This window comes from Adiantum capillus-veneris, chromosome 7 (genome assembly GCF_014529385.1).
Source record: "Adiantum capillus-veneris isolate H3 chromosome 7, ASM1452938v2, whole genome shotgun sequence".
NCBI lineage: Eukaryota > Viridiplantae > Streptophyta > Polypodiopsida > Polypodiales > Pteridaceae > Adiantum > Adiantum capillus-veneris.
Window position 1 is genome coordinate 115,749,326 of NC_140937.1, and position 18,450 is coordinate 115,767,775.

The 18,450-nt window shown below is 43.7% G+C and overlaps 1 protein-coding gene across 2 annotated transcripts in view; it reads left to right on the plus strand.

The window, feature by feature from the left end:
- The first annotated feature begins 6,236 nt into the window (after positions 1 to 6,236).
- Positions 6,237 to 18,450, plus strand: part of LOC147454476 (Cyclophilin-like peptidyl-prolyl cis-trans isomerase family protein) — a 70,639-nt gene continuing 58,425 nt past the window's right edge. The window contains exon 1 of one of the 2 annotated variants that reach the window (XM_086516414.1): positions 6,237 to 6,467. In XM_086516414.1, the coding sequence (XP_086372540.1) occupies positions 6,366 to 6,467 (102 nt within the window). In that variant the 5' untranslated portion in view covers positions 6,237 to 6,365. The remainder of the gene's footprint in view (positions 6,468 to 18,450) is intronic. The other variant, XM_086516413.1, reaches the window with a different exon arrangement.

Here is an 18,450-nt window from a genome sequence, read left to right on the forward strand (position 1 = left end):
GAGAGGGCAAGGAAGTAGGGTGAAGGCTAGAAGAGGGTAGTGAATGATTGGGTGAAGGAGAGTTGGATTTAGCGGTAGTGAGGGTAACTAGAAGGTTTGAAGTGGATTTTTTGTAGGGTTTAGTAGGTGAAAGTGGCTAGTGTCCTACAGGCTGAGGTTGAGCCAAATGGGTAAAGTTTCCTCTTCATCTTTGTCTTCTTCGATCAAAGTTTGTTGAGGATTAAGAGAGAGTCCTCTGGGAGAAGCTTGAGTTCCTCAATGATGATCTTGTAAGGGTCCAAAGTGAGGGCATCAAGAGTAAGGGAGTCCTCCATTATTTGATGTGGATGGGTTGTGTTATTTTCCATTGGAAGAGAGGTGGTTTGTAGGCCCGAGTTCTCTTTTTGGAAAGAATCTCCATGTGTCGGGGCAGCTATATTGATTTCTCATGTCGGGGAAAATAGGGTGTTAAAACTTATCGCCAAAGCTTACTCTTTGAGCCTGCTGATGAACGTAAATATCTAGCTGTGAACGATGTGTGCGTATTGATCATTCTTGCAAGCTTGCTAATGAAGATGAAGAGCCAAATGCAAACAAGTGTATGCAATGGCCATTCCATAATGAGCGTCATACGGCCTGAGTGTGGTTGCAGCTAAGGTCGAGAAAAGAGCTACATCAACGTAGAGTTGGTACTAAATGTAAATGCTGGCATTAAGTGAAGGTCTGGTTCAGAGCACATTTGATGTAGGCTTGGTGTAAGGGGGTGGGTGGGTGTTGAAAGTTCAATGATAAAGGTGGAGAGGATGGGGTTTGTGTGATTGTAGTGATGTAGAATCAAAGGCGGGCATAGTGGTACGAAATATGTGTTTAAAGTAAGGAAGGCGTGTAGAGTAATGTGTAGTGTTGCAACATGTTGTAGACAAGGTGTTGAAAGTTCAATGATAAAGGTGGAGAGGATGGGGTTTGTGTGATTGTAGTGATGTAGAATCAAAGGCGGGCATAGTGGTACGAAATATGTGTTTAAAGTAAGGAAGGCGTGTAGAGTAATGTGTAGTGTTGCAACATGTTGTAGACAAGGTGTGAAGGGCGTGTAGTGTTGTAGTGTGTTGTAGACAAGGTGAAGCAGGTAGGTGCATGCTTAGAGTGTATGGGGGTGCTAAGTAAGGAAACAGAGTATTGGGCAATTGAAGAATGAGCTGGAGTAAGGATGGGAAAACCATAACCAATAAAGTTTAAGGTGAACCTTGGCGGGATTAAGTGTGTTGCAAGGCAGCAAATTAAGGTGGGGGGTTTTCAGGTACACTATGCGTAGGTGAGTAGCAATGGGTTAGAGTGAGGATGTGTAGGAATTTGAGTGCACTACAAGTGTTTGAAGCCAGTGCAGGCCTTGGCGGCATGCCTTATTTTCAACGCTTGTGAGGGAGGAAAGAAGGTGCAGGGCTTCGAAGTGTGAGAGGAGGTCATGCTTAAAAGTGAGTAGTAGTTTATAAAAATCTTCAATAAAGTCTTGACACGTTACAATAGAGATTTAATAAGGGAATAAACTCCAAATGTTTGATGGATAAGAGTAGACTTAGGAGAGGATATTGGGAGGGTGGGAGAGGATATAGGGCATCAATATTATTTCTACCTACCAATACTCCTATGCATGGACTTTAAAAAATTAAGGTCCCTGAGACACTGTCTCAACTCGCACATGCAACGATCGATGGCAAAGGCATATAGGAGGTTGTGTGTCAAGCTAATGATTATGCCATGGTTCGTGACATCTCGAGTGCTACTAGGAACACACAAACATAGTGGTCAGCAAGACACCAATTTGCAAGAAGCAAACTATGCCAAGGTCGTAAAGGAGCAAAGAATTTTGGGATAGTTGTGTACGGATACATTTTTGCACTCTGTCGTTATGGACCTACATGATAGGTTTAGTTCATATTGTCACAAGAGATACAACATGGTTTAGGAACTCATGGAGTTTGGTTTAGCCAATGTGAAACAAAGTTAATGAGGCTTACCGGATACAGTTCTCGCTCATGTCGCTAACTGTTTACATTTACGTCCACACACAAGTACGTCTCATACTTGATGGATGTCATTTTTTCCTCATTTTTTCGTACATCCTTATATGAGACATATTCCATGTGGAGAATATGAGTCTCTAGGATTGACACTAACGCCCATTATTTCAATTACGTGTCACAATCTTATGTGAGAAATTCTTATATGTCATTTTTTTGTACATCCTATATAAGACATAATCCACATGTGGAGAATATGAGTCTCTGGGATTGACACTGGAGCGCATTATTTCAATTATGTGTCACAATAGAGTCCCTAGGTGCTATTTGGCGGATCCGTTTGTTAGACCATTTTGAGTACATTGTATCAGGAACAATTTCAACGTCTATAAATTGTCGGATACCTAGAAAGACTTGTTAAGGTTACAAGTATTGTTAAACAACATTGTGTACACATGTAACAAGCTATGTTCTATTAATGAACATGTTTCATTTGGTACCTAGAAGAGATTTTTTTTCACATTCTATTATGGTCCAAATATGCTAGCACAACTTTCATGTGATTGCAGAGGAAAGTATTTGGTTCTTTCCCTATGATTTGTGAGCATAGAATTTGCCATAAGCATTAACAAGTATGTGTTAGGAAATAAATTGTAGCTAAGTAGATGAATGAGTAGTTTACTTAATGGAGAGAGACAAATTTTCACATACGAGAGATTAGAGAGAGAGAGAGAGAGAGAGCACAATATACATGGTTCACCCAATGTGGGCTACATCCACGGGAAAGCAGCCACTCAATGGCTTTAGTACTTCAAACAAGAAGTAGATTACAAGGGATTATACCCTTAATAGAGCTCCCGCCTTGCTTCACTCTCACCACCTCACATCCACCTTGTTGCATCAACTTCACACTCCAAAATGTGTGTAGAAATGGCCTCCTTTTATAGGCCAAAAGGTTTGCCCTCTCTCTTGAGAGACAACCGTGTGTAGCCGCTCTTGTGTAGACAAGTCCAACTGGTCCCTCCAATCCGCCCATGTGTGGCCGTCCTTGAGAAGACAAGTCCGCCTTTGAAATCGGCCATCGGCCATCAGCCATTGACTTTCGACCACCGGCCATCCAACCGGCCAAACGATCGACCGTTTTTCGACCGCTTCCGTCTGCCGTCCGCCAACCATAATATTCCAGTGAAGTGAGTCTCGAGCTTTGCTTGAGACTGTGGCCATAAAAATTTTGGTTTCTAGCGAGTGATTTTTCTTCACGCACCATGGCTTCTCCTCATAATGGGGGCCTTACAAATGTGCATTTTTTATTAAAAAAAAATTACAAGGGGTAAATCAGGCTCCATACTTAACAGTATGGTCATGAAAATGCAAGTTCGGATCCGTTTTCGTTAAATGCATGCACACTAGGTGTTATGGGCCCTACTGTTTAGCAAAGTTTGATTTGGAATGGCATGCAAATTCATGAAATTGATTGGTGGTAAAGTATATGGTACTATATGTGCAACACCTCAATGGGATTAATTGTGGATCTATCAATCACCAATAGAGGTCATGGCTCGATTTGGATAGATAAGCTGACTAAACTTTGTACGGTTTATTCAATTCACTTTTTCAATCTCTAAAGTTAACCAAGTTGGTTGTTCATAACATTGGTGATTACTCAACAATGTTGCAAGGAATTGTGATCCCTGTTTACTAGTCATTTTGGAGGATTGTCTGTAAATGGTAGGAAAACACGCCTCAATACTATCAGTCATGTAGAGAGAATAGGCAGATTACAAGTGTTAATCTTGTGCTACAGGATATGCTAAGCACGTACCTTAGCACCAATCAATCCAATTGGAAAGGTTACCTCTCTAGTTGGAGTTTTCTTACCATGAGGCAAAGCATGTTGTGACTAAGTTTAGTCCTTTCATGTTTTGATCAAGTTCTCAACCTCAATCACTAGTTATGATGGGGTTGTTTACTATTGAAGAATAATAACAAGTCAAGGACTTAATCTGTGCTGATGATTTATGTCAACATGTTACTTTCATGGAAAGTGAGAAGAGGTATTCTTTTAAACACATTTTAGTTATGGTAACTCATTTAGCATAGTTTAATGAGTTATGAATAGAGTTTACATACTATGTCGGTTACACAAAATGGTTCGAAAGGGAAAACAATGTGGAAAATCAAGATGTTCTTCTTGATTTCATTGATCCTCCTACTGAATCGTGTTCCTGTCAAATGGACAACTAGATCCGGGAAGGGTGCCATTGTGGAAAACATTAATGTTCTATGAAGATATCATTACTTTTGTTTTCAAGGACGAAAGCGCTTCTCCAAGGGGGAGTAATGTTAGGCCTACGGTAAGATCGGGCAGGCCAAAGGTCATGACATACATGCGGTAAATGGGTCCTATAAATAGCATGACCAAGGGTCTATATAGTGTATGGTTGGGTGGTGATTCGCGTGTGCTAGTTTCTAGGCTTGCATATTCTTGATTAGATGGATGTCGTCTCTTGGAGAGTGCTAATTGCTCATATGCCCACATGGCTAACATGGTTGTGATAAGCAACCACTTTCAAATGTCATCAACTGGAATATGTTGATTGTAGGAAATGCCCAACATCGGTGGTAAGGAAGCTCCAGGCCGTTTTAATCAAATGCAAAGGGAAGGCCTATCCTAGATGCCATCTCTTGGAGCACATTGATTGCAGATATGTTCAACATGGTTGTGGCAAGGAAGCTGAGGGATGTTTTAGCAAGATGCAAGGATAAGGCCTATCTCTAGATGGAATCAATTATGCCTCACCTTGAAAGCTTGTGTCGTCAAAGTATTGGGTTGCTTCATCAAAATGCAAGACCTTCACATCAGTGAGAGAATTCACGATGAGATTGCTTTTAGGGACTTTCGTAAAATGTTGTGCTTGACGGTGCTTTGATTGATATGTATGTCAAATGTGGCGGCCCTTATAGACAAAGCATGAAAATATATCTGATGGACATCCTCTACATGAGGATGTTGTTTCTTGGAGGGAGTTGACTGCAGGTATGCTCAAGGCTATTTAAACCAATTGCAAAGGAAAGGTGTTTCTCCAGATGCACTTACTTATGCTCACACCTTCAAGGCCTTTGACCTTCTGCAGGACATTGGCATTAGTGAGAGAATTTACAACGAGATCACAAATCATCAAGTGTTCGAGAAGATGTTTGCTTGTGGTGTACTCACAAAAACACAAGAAATTATTGATGAACATCCTCTTCAAAAGAAGGTTTGGGCTCTTATCAGATTTGAGGGGGAGGCCTTTGTTTAGACGCAATCACTTATCCTCACACCTTTAAGGCATGTCCTCCCATGGAGCATGTTGATTATAGGATATGTATGCACTCACAACGAGATTGCTATTCAAGGACTGCTTGAGAAACAATACGTATGCCAAGTGTGGTGCCTCTACAAAGCATGAAATATACTCGATGGGAATCCTCTTTAGGATGTTGTCTCTTGGAGCAATGATTGACCGCAAGTATGTCCAACATGCTTGTGGCAAGAAAGCTCTTGGACGACGATAGCATCTACAAAGTGATGGGCAAAATTCTATATCAATAAGTCCCAAAAGTTCTTCATGTGCATTCAAATTACCATGCGTATGTGCTTGAACCACACATATAGACTACGAGGTAGGGCATGGCTTTTGTTCTTTATAATTTTCGAAGAGACATATTGTCAACTCTCCACCGTCCTTGTGTATGGCACTTTTGTATGTTGTGCACTATATGGTATGTACTTTGTGCCATTTCCTCGTTGCATGATGAAGTTTAACTTGTCTCATGGTTTCCCTTGTAGCTTGACAAAACAATGTCCTCTACCTTGCACAATCGGATAAGACACCTACTTGATTTTACCAGATTAGTATTCCACTTTAGTCTTTTTTTCATTTTATTATCGCTTGCTGCAAATTACTTTAGCCACATGTTTTCATGACTAGTAATGTATTCTTGTGACAAAACGTCATGTATCTTGCACACTAAAAAAGATACACACTTGGGTGAGAGAACTATTTGATTATCAGGTTAGTAGTCCACTTTGATTTTTTGCATTTAAATAGGGCTTGCTACAAATTACTTTAGCCACATGTTCTCACGACATAACCTCTCATTCAAATGTATTGTAATTTATCTCTTCAATGCCATTACATTGTCCATCTCTATACTCTAGAGTTTAGTGTATGTATCAATACTAAACATTAATGTCGTCCACTGTTGTAAGGAGGCCTCGTTTTTACTTCTACTGCATCTCATTTTCATGCTTTCTTCTTCTTCTTCGTCTCTCTTCTTCCATGTCTTATAAGGGTCTCTGGGGATAGTTGGAACTTCTCATCCATGGCTGTAGCTTGCCCTTTTGTTGCTGTGGTTATTTTTTCTCTGGCGTGCCGTGCCGTCTCGGAGGAGCTCGAACTTGGTTCTCTGCGGGTAGTCTTCCAGGTTTGATTCTCTCTCTCTCTCTCTCTCTCTCTCTCTCCCTCCCCACAACACCCCCAAAACCACCCTTACCAAACCAAACCAAAAAAAGAAAAGAAATACTTTACTATGTGCAGAGTTCGCAGGCAGCATAAATTGAAGCTTCGTTAGATTATCGATTTAGATATCACAGCAATAGAGACCTTCAGGCTCCTGAAACTAAACGCAGAAAACAATGCTGGTGGAGAAGACAGTGATTCGGGGAATGGAAAGAAGAGCTTCGACGCTACTAAAAGCTAGAAACAATTTGGCACATACGCTCGGAGTTAAGCACTTCAGATCTTGCTTGGCACAAGACAACATTTCTAAGCATTTTTCTATATGGCATGTGTAACAGACTTGGATACTCCAAGTCTAGAATCTACCGCGACAGCACAAATACACACTTCAAAACAAATACACAAATTCACAGTTCACAAATGATTTGACACCGGCCCGGCGGAGTTCCATGCCTAGAGTTATTGACCCCAAAGACTGGCATCCCTTTCGGTATTTCTTTTTGTATTAATCTGTGTTCAAGTACAAGAGTGCGGGCAGGCGCTCACACTCAGACTCTGCGTCCAGATGCTCTGAGTTGTGAGAGGCCTACTTGCTTATTTATAAATTACAAGGGATGCCAAAAGCATAGCCCAAAAGCTGTTAAACTCAAAAGCTTTGATAAATAAAGCCCTCATAAAATAAAGCAGAGACTCTTTCTTTCTCTCTCTTATGCTTTTATAAAATAAAAAGCAATTCAATTTAAAGCTCCCTCTCTCTCTTGCTGACTTTGCGTAGCATAAAAAACTGCCGACGTAAATTTTGCTTTTTCTGCATGTTGCTGCCACGCCATCAGCCATCCGAAATCTGCGCTGCAAATCACGGAGGCGTCCGTACAGCCTGTCACGTCAGCCCTTAGGGTTTCTTGCTGCCACGTCAGCCCTGTTGGGTTAATTCCCGCCAGCATATTGATCTGCTATCCACTGGATGGGGTGTGTCTAGGGCTGTGCCACGTCACTGATTTGTGATATATCCCCCTCTTGAAAGCATTGTAATCGCCCTCGATTACGCTGCAAAACATGCAGGAGCCATAAATTGTCTTAGCAGACACTGATTGTTAGTACTACCGACGCACTAGGAACATACATCTAGCACATGTACCAATCGACAGTCACATCACACGACATCACAGGACATTACTTGACATCACAGGACATCACATGACATTCAACATTCATTTGAATCTTAGACCGTGATTTATCGGCAATGTGCTAGCAATCTCATCTAGATCCACTCAGGACCTCATCGATGCCCCATTGACTAACCCCTATTGCAACCATGTCTATTCGAGACCATTTAGACCAAAATGCTGCAGTCATTTCGTCTATCAGTTCCTGCACTTAAAACAAGTCAAGAACAAATCGGTTTCATATTCCGAAATTTCCATTTCATCCAGCAGAATACTGTCAGCTCTCAGTATTCCTAAAGCTCAAAGAGACGTCAATGACTAGTTATTCCAAAAATCGAGGCATCTGTTGACAAAGGAGCGGAGTAACTCCTCTCTTGTGCAAACCCACTGCACCAAATCTCTGGCCAACCTGAATTCTGGGTTCCATTTGGAATAGACTATGCTAAACCAAAAGCTTTAAGGTAAAGATTCCCATTCCGAGAAATATCTGCTAGGTCTTCCTCCCCCCTTCGCTTCGCATCCAAGGTGAAGTAGGTCTTGAATTAATCCAAGAACCGTCAGTTCGCTTTACCTTCTTTCTTTCTTTTCTGTGCCAATGTCTGTTCTGGAACGAGTATCTGCTCTTTTTTGTCCATTTCGGGTTGTTCATCAACAGGCACATCACCTTCAAAAGGCTTCAAGAGACTCACATGAAAAACATTGTGAATTCTTCAAGTATTCTGGCAACTTCAGTCCAAAGGAGATATCATTTTTTTCTTTTCGGAAAATTTGGAAAGGTCCACACTATGTCATGCTAAGCTTACAAAGGAGCCGCTCCTTTCCCTTGTTTTTTTTCTTTCTCGAGCGTGTCTTTCCATAATGTAAGAGCACCCAATCATTCTCCTTCAATTTGAAATCGCGACAATGGCGATCTGCTGCCTCTTTCTGTCTTTCCTGAAATTTCTGCAAAGCCTTTCGGACCAAGTCCCTCGTGAACTGGTCGGCTTCAAAGAAAAATCTTATCTTTTGTACTAAGGAAGGGTGAAACCTTCGTAGCAAATTCAAGAATCTCAAATGGCACCTTCCCCATCAAAGAGTTAATCTAGCTTCTGTAGGCATATTCCGCTAGAGATAAAAACCTTTCCCAAGTAGTCTTTTGATCCAACAAAGAAGACGTGAACAAATCTAGTACCACTGAATTAGCAATCTCTGATTGCCCGTCAGTCTGCGGGTGGAACGATGACGAGAACTGCAACCGCGTGCCTATGTTCTCCCAAATAGCCGTGCGAAACAAACTCGTGAACCTGGGGTCCCTGTCGGAGACGGTCGTCTCAGCCATGCCATGTAATCTGAAGACCTGGGAAATAAACAATCGTGCCCACTCTGTGTTCTCGGGTGATAAAAAATGAAATCCATTGCAATACTTTACTAGGGGCGGGTGGATATGGGTAAGGCTGTGACAATCCCCGTGCTTTATGCTTGTCAAACTCAACCTTCTGGCATACCATGCAACTGCGCACAAACTTGTCCTCGTCCTTCTTGAGTCTCGGCCAAAAGAAGTATCTCTCTACCCCTTCCAAGGTGGTAGCAATGCCGCGGTGACCCGTAAAAGGCGGACTGTGGCATTCTGTTAGAACCTTTTCCCTCAACAACTGTGTAACGCACAACAGGGTTTTCTTCATCAAGTAGCTATCCCGAATGGAATAGTCCGCTACCATCTTCCCTTTCTGTATTCAACTGAGTACATATGCAAAATTTGTATCTGTGGCGTACTGACCGACCATATCCTCGAAGTTTGTATGATATATCGCGGAAATAGCCAGAACCAATGGCTTTCGGAACAAAGTATTTACCACCAATTTCTTCTGTCCCTGCACATGGACAATCCGGAAGTAAATTGTGACAAAATGTTTGCCCACCGCATCTGCTTTTTCCGATAGGTGCTTCTGTGACAAGAAGTAGCGTAAACTCCCATCATCTGTGAAAACCGTAAAATCGGCTCCGAATAGACAATGTCGCCACTGAATAAGAGCATGGATAGCCGCCAAAATCTCTTTCTCACATATTTGTACTGTCAATTCCGGCCTTGAAACAATCGGCTTTCATAGGCAATGACATTGGCCTTCTTGCATTAAGACCGCATCCAGACTACGACCACAAGTATCACAATATACTTCAAACAACTTCTGCAAATCTCGCAAAGTCAAAAACTGGTCCTGTAGTCAAATTTTGTTTCAATTCCTGAAAGGCAGTCACTTCTGTGTGTCCCCACGAGAAAGGGACTCCTTTCCGTGTCAAGATATGCAAAGGGGAAGCAACTTTTGCAAAAAGGGATCGTATCCTTCGTAGAAGAAGAATTTGTCTGCGCTCTGATACCACTGTAATAGACTTGGACACTGCAAGTCTAGAATCTACCGCGACAACACAAATACACACTTCAAAACAGTTCACAGTTCACAATTGCTTCGACACTGGCTCGGCGGAGTTCCGTGCCTAGAGTTATTGGCCCCAAAGACTGGCGCCCCTTTCAGTATTTCTTTTTGTATTAATCTGTGTTCAAAGTACAAGAGTGCGGGTAGGCGCTCACACTCAGACTCTGCGTCCAGATGCTCTGAGTTGTGAGAGGCCTACCTGCTTATTTATAAATTACAAGGGATGCCAAAAGCAGAGCCCAAAAGCTGTTAAACTCAAAAGCTTTGATAAATAAAGCCCTCATAAAATAAAGCAGAGACTCTTTCTTTCTCTCTCTTATGCTTTTATAAAATAAAGCAATTCAATTTAAAGCTCCCTCTCTCTCTTGCTGACTTTGCGTAGCATAAAAAATTGCCCACGTAATTTTTGCTTTTTCCGCATGTTGCTGCCACGTCATTAGCCATCCGAAATCTGCACCGCAAATCACGGAGGCGTCCGTACAGCCTTCCATGTCAGCCCTTAGGTTTCTTGCTGCCACGTCAACTCTGCTGGGTTGCCACGTCAGCCCTACTGGGTTAATTCCCGCCAGCTTACCGGTTTGCTACCCACTGGATGGGGTGTGTCTAGGGCTGTGCCACGTCATTGATTTGTGACAGCAAAAACTACCCACGCAATTTTTGCTTTTTCCGCATGCTGTTGCCACGTCATCATCCTTTTACTCACGGAAGGGAGAGCCTTCCGTTCCTTTAGTGAGAGAGTGCAAATGATCACAACAAAGGGGTAAACACTGTAAATGAAGGTGGTGAGACTGAGAGATAGGGAGAGAAGAATACGACACCAAAATGTTGTCAAAGCCTCCTCCAAGGGCCCCACTCTCTATGGCGAGAGAGGTCTATGCTATTGATTACACAATCCTCGTCAATGGACTTGTCGACGATATCGACGACGACGAGACAGGCTGAAAACTGAAAACGCTAGGGGCTGAAATCTGCAAATCTTGTATCTGTTGAATTCAAACTCTATGTTGGTGACGACGGCGATGACGACGATGAGAAGACGACGCGCTGAAAACGCAGATGCTGAAATCTGCGAATAGCAGGCTGAATCTGCAAACGCTGGCTGATCTGACCGTGCGGCAAGGATCTACTGCGAGAAGGTGAGATCTGCGAGGTTTGGGGGTTGCAGTACGGAGTCTAACTGCGGTACGGTGTTCTGTCGCGGGGAATCTGTAAAATGCTAAGGGATCTGCAAGTTGCAAAAACGCTAGGGCTGTCGCTACAAAAACGCTAGACAATCTGCTGTGAAGTGCTAACGTCAGGCTGATCTGCTGTCTGTAAAACGCCAAGGCTGATTTGATGAAAATGCTAGGCTGTCCTTGATGAAAACCGTTAGGCTTGTCTTTGGTGGCTGCAAACACTAGGTTGCCTGCCCAGGGGGCCTTGCTGAGAAGGTGCACTGTCGAACACTTGGTCCTTGTTGCCTCTTCTGCCAGAAAGTGCTAGCGCTAGGTTTCTTATATACTGACTTACCATAATTGCCCTACCTAGTTTCCCAACAAAGTCACTTATTGATAATAAGTGAAAAATGGCTAAAATAGGGAAAATAGGTTCTGTGCACTGTATTACGCTCCTGATGGATTCTGATGGTAATGCTGATGATCATGCTGTGTGCAACTAGAGGATATGAACCTACTCTAAGTGCATGGGCATGCAAGATCTACGAACAGACTCACAAAAGTGCCAGAACACTTCCTAAGCTAAGCTAACTGAACCATGGACATGAAATAGCGTGTCCACCTGCACATAGGGTTAGATGTGTACGTGATATCCCCTCCTTATTAAAGTGAGGTATTGGTACCGAACTGTATGGCCTCGAGGGAGATCGGCAATAGTGTCTGGAATTCTGTGAAGGACTCTTCGCCGGCCTACTCTGATGCGTAGGTCATGCGACACTTGAACTTCATAAAGGTCTGCAACGCTTGCGTCTTTGGACCGCACCGAAAGCGACAAAAAGTCATCTGTGGGTGCTTTAATCCTCCAACTTTGGCTATAGTCGTGGATCTACCTTCTTCAAGAATCCCCGAGGAGAAAAATTCCTGAAACCACTTTCAACACAAAAACATGAACATACCCATTCCATGTAAAGTGATTGGAAAAATTCTAGTCTTCTTTAAAGACTGTGCATTCAATGTAGATGAGCATAGAGATGGAGTGCCAAACGTTCATCAAACACACGCAAAAATTGGAATTGAAACTTGTCTTACTGATCTAAATCAATCAACTGTGGCAAACCACAATGGAAATGCCGATGCTTGATGCTCAATTCTTCTTGTGCTCTTTTGGATACTGTGTCATGCCAAGGAAGAGACATGGAGTGTGAATTCCTTGAATGCAAACATTTCATCTTTTCATGAGTAATCGTATTCATCGTACAATATGGCTTGCCTATGAAAAGGGAACACATAAAGACGGAGGACCCAACCAACAACACTAACCTCTTCACAGATAACGCTCTTACGTTTGACTACCTCACTCTAGACCCCTACAAGACCATCACTGACTTAGAACACCTCCCAGAGGAGTCCTTTGACTTCTCCCTCAACCCTCTTCAAGATGGCCTCCGTGTCGAGGACTCACCTATTCGCCTTGACCACAATCCCACCAATGCAGAGAGGAGGTAGAGTTTGATGCACATTTTATTTGCAGTTCTGCTTGCTATAGTGGCATACGAGCCTGCTTTCGTCTTTGTTTGGTCATTGGTGAGACAGGGTTCTCACTTCTCTTTTGAGGTCAATGATGATGACTCTAGACCGGTGTGCTTTACTTGCATTGAGACCATTTGTAATAGACGGGGAGTGGGAGATACCATTTCAGCCGAAGACTAGGTTGACCGGGTGCTCCTACCCCTACACAGTATCCTATGAACTAGTCTCCCAAAGTTTTTCTACCCTTAAATAGATGACATCTCACCAGGGTGCTACAACACAATAGAGTGACCCTAGGTAGTGTAAAGGAGATCAGAGTGCGTCGACGACCAAGAGAACTAGATTATAGACCATCACATCCACGCAGGCGGGCAATTTATGTTTGGCAGGTATTTCTCTTTATTTATCCAATCAAGTACTAGTTTGACCGGTAGTCTTTGGCTGCTTCTCTCTCTGTCTCTCTCTCTCTCTCTCTCTCTCTCTCTCTCACACACACACACACACAATCGTGGTGTGTTGCTTGTGTGACCGGGGAGTTGCAGGGCACAGTGTCGGAGCAAGGAGAAGTCGACACGGGGCCGGAATCCTTCCCCTTTATTTAATATTATAATCAAGTAAAGTATAGAGATTCTCTTCTTAGAGAGAGACCACCCTCAAAATCTGATTGCAAGCAACACTATGGCCCTGACTTTGTTTGTGTTGTTGCTAAGAAGCAACGCAACACATCAAAATCTTTGCTTAAACAACTCATTGATCGAAAGTAGCTTGTTGACTTAGTACCCCCGTTGGGTTGCCCCGAAAAAGCATCTGCATTTAAAATTCATGTTAGTAGTTTGGTCCGTACGTCAGTGCTGTGGCACCATGCAACCATACATATAGGGTACACTCCGTACGAAAGTGCTACATCACCACACGTCTCGCACAGCCTATTGTATAGTCATGCTATTGGTGTCTTGTATAGTTGCTGTTTGTTGCAGTATCCGGCATGGCTTTCGTTTTTATCGGCATCTGAATTGGTTCCTCTCTCTCTCTCTCTCTCTCTCTCTCTGAAGCACATTGCCAATTCTCTTTTACTTTTGACCCCTTGAAGGCGCCCAAAGGGTGCCTACGTAGGGGGAAGTAAATCTGATACAACCGCCTAAAGGCAAAGTACAAGGCTGCCCAAAGGCATAGAACCTATAAAGAGTTGAGACCCATCAGAAATTGAAAAAATTGAAACATAACGCCCATAAGTTGGAACAACCGTCTAACTGGAAAAACTAGGGGAAAAACCCCTCCTAGCGAGGGTAGAAGTGCCCTAGGAACTAGGCGGAGAGCTGAGAGGAGAAGGTATCCGAGATACGGGGAGATGGCAAATTGCTTTTGCAAGACCTCTATCAAACAACTAGTAACAGGTCGAAGGAATAGGTGACATGTCGGGGAGGCAAAATTTGATAATCATTCTGCTAGACGACTCATACTCTTGAACGAAGAGAGTGCGTGAAAGAATTGTCGACAAATCCATTCGAAGAGCATAGGGATCCTTGAGCTTGTAGAAGAAGCAGGAGTGCATGACGAAGCCATGCATGCACGCACAATGCACACACACAACAAGCAGGCGTCGACCCCCCCCCCCCCCCCCCCCCCCCCCCCGCCACACACACACACACAAACATACATTCTTGACACTCTCAGAGAGACACCGATCCGCAAGTAGACAAACACATACATAAGCCCACGCACAAAACCCAAACTACAACCAAATAGAAAAGAAAAAACACGAAACACGCATGTAGACAACAGGCAAGCACGCACGCGCACGGCACACAAAATCCACACAGACTCTCGTGCCTACATAAACACAGAACAACTAACAAGATGACGTTGAGGGCAGCTGTCACAAACTGCTGACGTGTCAAGTGAGTGAAGAATAGAGCCAACCTTTGCATCACGGCCGAGGGGCCTAAACCCTAAGAAGAGCGAGCAACAACAGAAGAAGAAGAAGTCCTACCAACTTATGGGACCTCGTTCGATGGGGCCCAAGTGGCATAAAGGAATTAAAATAAAGCAGGACCCACACCTACACACAAAGTTTTGTGCAACCAGTTGATGATGTGGCAGACCTGTACGGACAACCTGGATTTCGCGCTTGCTAATGACGTGGCAGACCTGTACGGACAAGTCGCGTTTTGCGTTGACAGTGCTGATGTGGCAGTTGTATGGATTTTCGCAAAATGTGCTGGTAGATTTTTGGGCATTGCTTTTGGACCATATGCTTTTGGACCATATGCTTTTGAGTTTGAAGGCTTTTCACTGAAACTGCTTTCTAGGCCAAGGACGTTTAAATATGAGGCTAGGGCTCATTCTCTGGCATGCTTCCTGGAGAAGGTGCAGAGTTTGGAGTACCAACTTGTATTGTGTTGATGCAATATAAAGAAATACTGAAAAGGGCGCCAAGGTTTGAGGCCAATACTCTCTGGGGTGAAATTCCGCCACTCCGTGTCACGTGTTGTATCTCTCTCTCTCTCTCTCTCTCTCTCTCTCTCAATTCAGTTGTTATTGAAGTGCTAAAAGTCTGTTCAATCTGTTCTTCTCTATTGGCATGTGGTGCCTGTCTCGTGACAGTGGTATCAGAGCATCAGGCGTGTGCTTTTCTGAAAGCATACCGGTCCTACAAAAGAGTAGACAGAGCAAACCAGAGACTATTGGATTTTATTTGAAGTATCTTCGGGTCCCGACCCCGGACTTATTAGCCACTCCCACCCTTACTTGATCGCGCATCGGGCGCGCTCCCATCTACATCGCTCTATCTTACAAGGCATCAGCCATAGAGAACCCAAGACATGGAATTCATGGATTCAACAGAATATTTGCAGCTTCTGCTCAACGAGCTTCACGACATTCTTTCGCGCATCCTCAGCAGAATCGGGCATCGGGCGCGCTCCCATCTACATCGCTCTATCTTACAAGGCATCAGCCATAGAGAACCCAAGACATGGAATTCATGGATTCAACAGAATATTTGCAGCTTCTGCTCAACGAGCTTCACGACATTCTTTCGCGCATCCTCAACAGAATCTTCCGATGCTGCAAAGTTTTTAATACTTTTTGAACTACATGTTACCCCCTCTGATGCCCCAGGTGGTACCTCCTCCTCCGACATTAGAAAGTATGAGAGCTTCCAACCGGCAACCTTCTCAGCCGTCTGTTTCGATCGGGGGAGTTTTCAGGATATGGTGCAGCCATCTGACCTTGATCGAGTGCAACCGCCTTTACCACTGCCATTGCCCCCCCCCACCACCACCACCACCACTGCTACCAGGCTACAATGGTTGGAGCCCATATGGATACCCTTATTATCCATACTTGGGTTATGCGCCTATGTAATGTGCAGCGGAAGTGAATGTTGAACTTTTCTCAAGATGAGTGCTCCGAACTGTGCTCAAGGGTTCCTTTTACTTACGGAAGGGAGAGCCTTCCGTTCCTTTAGTGAGAGAGTGCAAATGATCACAACAAAGTGGTAAACACTGTAAATGAAGGTGCTGAGACTGAGAGATAGGGAGAGAAGAATACGACACCAGAATGTTGTCAAAGCCTCCTCCAAGGGCCCCACTCTCTATGGCGAGAGAGGTCTATGCTATTGATTACACAATCCTCGTCAATGGACTTGCCGACGATATCGACGACGACGACGAGACAGTCTGAAAACTGAAAACGCTAGGGGCTGAAATCTGCAAATCTTGTATCTGTTGAATTCAAACTCTATGTTGGTGACGACGGCGATGACGACGATGAGACGACGACGCGCTGAAAACGCAGATGCTGAAATCTGCGAATAGCAGGCTGAATCTGCAAATGCTGGCTGATCTGACCGTGCGGCAAGGATCTACTGCCAGAAGGTGAGATCTGCGAGGTTTGGGGGCTGCAGTACGGAGTCTAACTGCGGTACGGTGTTCTGTCGCGGGGAATCTGTAAAATGCTAAGGGATCTGCAAGTTGCAAAAACACTAGGGCTGTCGCTGCAAAAACGCTAGACAATCTGCTGTGAAGTGCTAACGTCAGGCTGATCTGCTGTCTGTAAAACGCCAAGGCTGATTTGATGAAAACGCTAGGTTGTCCTTGATGAAAACCGCTAGGCTTGTCTATGGTGGCTGAAAACACTAGGTTGCCCACCCGGGGGGCCTTGCTGAGAAGGTGCACTGTCGAACACTTGGTCCTTGTTGCCTCTTCTGCCAGAAAGTGCTAGCGCTAGGTTTCTTATATACTGACTTACCATAATTGCCCTACCTAGTTTCCCAACAAAATCACTTATTGATAATAAGTGAAAAATGGCTAAAATAGGGAAAATAGGTTCTGTGCACTGTATTATGCTCCTCATGGATTCTGATGGTAATGCTGATGATCATGCTGTGTGCAACCAGAGGATATGAACTTACTCTAAGTGCGTGGGCATGCAAGATCTACGAACAGACTCACAAAAGTGCCAGAACACTTCCTAAGCTAAGCTAACTGAACCATGGACATGAAGTAGCGTGTCCACCTGAACATAGGGTTAGATGTGTACGTGATATCCCCTTCTTTTTTAAAGTGAGGTACTGGTACCGAACTGTATGGCCTCGAGGGAGATCGGCAATAGTGTCTGGAATTCTATGAAGGACTGTAACAGACTTGGACACTCCAAGTCAAGAATCGACCGCGACAGCACCAAATAACCACTTCAAAACAATTCACAGATCACAATAGATTTGTACTGGCCTGGCGGAGTTCCGTGCCTAGAGATATTGGCCCCAAAGACTGGCGCCCCTTTCGGTATTTCTTTTTGTATTAATCAATCATCAAAGTACAAGAGAGCGGTTAGGGTTTCACTCTCAGACTTTGCGTCCAGATGCTCTCAGAAGTGAGACCCTCACCAATTATTTAAATGTTACAAGGGATGCCCAAAAGCAGAGCCCCAAAAGCTTTTAAAATCAAAAGCAGTAGTCCTCTCTCTCTCTCTCTTTAGAGAGTCTTTTCTTTTTTTATATAAAAAAAAGCAAAATTCACGTCGCTCATCATTTCAAATTTTTTTTAATAAATAAAATAAAATTTTAAAAGCCTCCGCGATTTCCGGAAATTAGGGTTTTTGGCAAAAATTACGGTTTGCAGGAATTTTAGGGTTTCTGGCAGAAGTTAGGGTTTCTGCTGTCCGCCACGTCATCACTTTGTGACATACCCCCCTCAGCATTGTAATCGACCGCGATTACGCCTGCAAAACCGACAAAAGCCATAAACCGTCTTAGCAGACACTGACTGTTAGTACCTACGTACTAGGAACACACATCTAGCACATGTACGAAATCGACAGTCACATCACACGACATCACAGGACATCACATGACATTCAACATTCATTCGGATCTTAGACCATGATTTATGGGCAATGTAGCTAGCAATCACATCTAGGTCCAATCGGGACCTCATCAATGTCCGATTGACTAACCCCTATTGCAACCATGACTATTCGAGATCAATCAGACCAAAATACTGGAGTCATTTCGGCTATCAGTTCCTGCACTCATAAGAAGTCAAGAACAAATCAGTATCATAATCAGGAATTCCATTTCATAAAGTCATCCAGCAGAATACTGTCAGCTCTCAGTATCCCTGAAGCTCAAAGAGACATCAGTGACTTTAGTATCAAAATCGAGGCATCTGTTGACAAAGGAGTGG